The following is a 3,116-nucleotide window of genomic DNA, read 5'->3' as shown; positions in this document are numbered from 1 at the left end:
AATATAATATAATATAATATAATTCCTTTTTTTATTTACCGGAAGTCCCGCCCTCCTGCTTCCGGCCAGTTCACAACATTCAACATGTCTGCCGCCATAGCTTCCCTCGCTTCTTACGGTAGCGATTCCGATTCTGAAAATGAGTCTGAATCCAATACCAGTACCGAGAAAGTTGCCTCGGTGGATCCGGACGCTACGGCTCACCTTAAACCTTTACAGTCCGGACAATCAATGTCTTTGTCTGTTTTAAATTTGGCCCCGGAGGTCGCCGTGAAGGTAAGYTAAGGAAAACAAGCTAAGTGTCGTTAGCCGAAGTTATAGTTGTATTTTTCCACATTTATTCAAACAGGTTTAGGTTCGAGAAAAAATGCAAATAAGTTACACAGTGCCTAAAATTACATTTAGTTGGTTTGTGTTTTTTCCAATTTATCAAAAAAAATTTCGTGCGTCCGGTTCCTTGTTTTATAATTTTTTTTAGGAGTCTGTCGAAACTGGCRTACACTTGGACCCTTCACTAAAAGAAGTCACTTATAACCCAACATTTGAAACCATGTTTGCACCCGAGGTAAGAGAACTGCTCATATTGAAAACTGTACATGTATTATGTTAATTAACTTGACTGTATGTGACACTGATGTGTATATTTACACACATTCTTTTCAGTCTATTTGAGAAATGATGTCTGAAATATTGTATATCAGTCAGTGGTCCTGCTGTGTGAAGCTACGCCCCCGTTTTAGGGTTTATCCCATGCATTGGAGGTGATTTATTTATTGTTTGTTTCCTTTTAGTTTGGACCAATAAACCCTCATCAGACCCAGCAGATGTCTGCCCCCAGGAATATGCTGTCTGGCTATGCGGAACCTGCCCACGTCAATGACTTTATGTTTGAACAGCAAAGAAGGACATTCTCCTCATTTGGTAACATCCTTTGTATTCTATTTTTAAGTGTTAATGTTGCACTTTAAATAATATGGATTTTGCACTATTTGCCTCCCTGCACACAGGTTATGCTTTAGATCCTTCTGTTGACACACAACAGTTATCCTCCAGCAGCTACATTGGTGCCGTAGATGAGGCTGAAAAAAACAAAGGTATAAATTAGAAATGATTATTTTTATACATGTCGTAATCCGATTGTTTATTAACTAGAATATACTACTACTCATCAGTGATAGATATAACATGAACTGTTTATTCTTCCAGGGATGACAGTGTTTGAAACTGGTCAGAAGAAGTCAGAGAAACGGAAAAAGGTCAAAGGTGGMGATGCAGGAGAAATCGACAACTTCCTTGGACCGTGGGCAAAATATGTGGATGAGAAAGATGTGGCCAAACCTTCAGAGGTGATGTTTTGTTTCATATGTTAGTAAGACAATAAAAAACAACCATTCAATGTGAGATGAGGATCAGTCTTTGATGATAGGGCAGATATAGGCAGTCACTGTTAGACATCAGTTATGTATGGTGTAATTCCAATTAGGTTTGGGTGGTATGATAGCCTGGCCCTTGCCTTCCTACGCAGTTCCACTCAATTCTAGTTTCCCTTCACTGCTCAGTCTGGGATTTCTCCCATAGACGAGGATTTCTTCAGGAGAATTTTACCTGGGCCAATCATCAAACAGAAGGCGGAGTTTTGAACAACGTCAGTTTTCTTCACAGTGTCTGCTAATTTAGCAATGGAAGTGAATGAAGCCAGTCCGTGTTGATAAGGCTTCCAAATTGAATAAAATTGTCTGACAAAGCAGCAGCTCTCATTTACAGCCGTCTCGTTCGGCTCGGTACTTCTCTCCTCAGTAGGGTTGTTTACAGCACACGCAATTTTCGGTTAGCTTCTTAGCCTCCTTCACAGTGGAGCTGGCACACATACGTTGCGGCCAACCAAGCGAATTGTTTTAAACTTCAACAGAGGCCACGCCTTCAGCAAGAATCACTTCTCTAAAGCCGAGAGTCCAGACCCTCGTATGAAGCAAAGCGAAGAACAAGAGGCTGGTTTTAACCAGGCTATGGTATGATGGTGTTGTGATATACCTCGGTATTACAATATGATGACYGTATTTAAAAATTTTGACAGTATATTAACCTTCTGGAGCCTTGTCACATGAACAATTTAAATCACTTTAGCTGGAAAGATAAGTCCTCTCTGAGATTCTTTCAGTTTGTGTCAAAAGTAGAGACTCCAAACTATGCATCAGTTTTTAAATGGTGTTGGTTGGCCAAACAAAAGAAGAGATGATAAAATGTATACGCCACTTTTGTTTCTGAACATGGCCACCCTGTTTGATGCGCGTTGCACAGTCATCCAATAAGAGCCTTTCTGACTGAGGCCCAAAGTCATTTGAGAAAGGCCAAAAAATTTACAGGAAGAAGAATTAAAAAGATGCAAAAGTTGAAAGAAGTTTGGCAGCAATGTAGAGAAAGTAACGCAACATGCCTCATACCATACACCCCCCATGCCCAGCTGCTTTCTGACCAGCCCTGGTAATACCCTATTTCCAGTAATATCTAAAGGTAATATACTGTATCTGTATGAAAAACATCAATACCACCCACCCAACCCTAATTGCAATGCATTATCCAGCTAAATGCCTTTCAATGTACTGCAGGTAATTCACTTTCAAAAACGCAGTTTTCCTCCCTTCAGGTGTTACATGTGACTCTATAGAAGGAACCTGTAGTGCTCCACTGTTGCTTTACAAAATGTTTGCAGTAGCATRTATTCTGCCTTTTTTTTAACCAGTTTAGTGCATTTTTGTTAAGTCGATCAGACACTTGGTGCAGTATTTTTTGCTCATTCTTGGCTGTGTGATCCCACTCGCCCACACAACCTCCTCAGGCCTTCGTATTCAAGCATCCATTTGAGATTAAACTAATTTCAGTTTGCTCAGTTTGCCTTACTAATTAAATAAAATCAGATCATTGCTTGGTAATTTCCTCATTTTTTTTTTTTTTATCTGTACAGGAAGAGCAGAAAGAGCTGGATGAAATCACAGCCAAAAGGCAGAAGAAAGGAAAGAATGAGGAGGAGGCTCCAGGAGAGGAGAAGACCATTCTCCATGGTACTATAAGTGTCTTCTATTTTTAATGGCAATAACATGTAGTGGAATTTATAGAAC

The 3,116-nt window shown here is 39.9% G+C and overlaps 1 protein-coding gene across 1 annotated transcript in view; it reads left to right on the top strand.

The window, feature by feature from the left end:
• Window positions 1-55: 55 nt before the first annotated feature.
• cdc40 (cell division cycle 40 homolog (S. cerevisiae)) overlaps window positions 56-3,116 on the top strand; it is a 30,765-nt gene continuing 27,704 nt past the window's right edge. Inside the window, exons 1-6 of the mRNA XM_014011567.1 lie at window positions 56-276; window positions 479-565; window positions 792-921; window positions 1,008-1,094; window positions 1,207-1,346; window positions 2,963-3,059. Of these exons, the coding sequence (XP_013867021.1) occupies window positions 85-276; window positions 479-565; window positions 792-921; window positions 1,008-1,094; window positions 1,207-1,346; window positions 2,963-3,059 (733 nt within the window). The 5' untranslated portion in view covers window positions 56-84. The remainder of the gene's footprint in view (window positions 277-478; window positions 566-791; window positions 922-1,007; window positions 1,095-1,206; window positions 1,347-2,962; window positions 3,060-3,116) is intronic.

Source organism: Austrofundulus limnaeus, unplaced genomic scaffold, assembly GCF_001266775.1.
Source record: "Austrofundulus limnaeus strain Quisiro unplaced genomic scaffold, Austrofundulus_limnaeus-1.0 Scaffold82, whole genome shotgun sequence".
NCBI lineage: Eukaryota > Metazoa > Chordata > Actinopteri > Cyprinodontiformes > Rivulidae > Austrofundulus > Austrofundulus limnaeus.
Note: the sequence above shows the minus strand (reverse complement) of the source record. Positions and strands in the feature narration are given on the sequence as shown.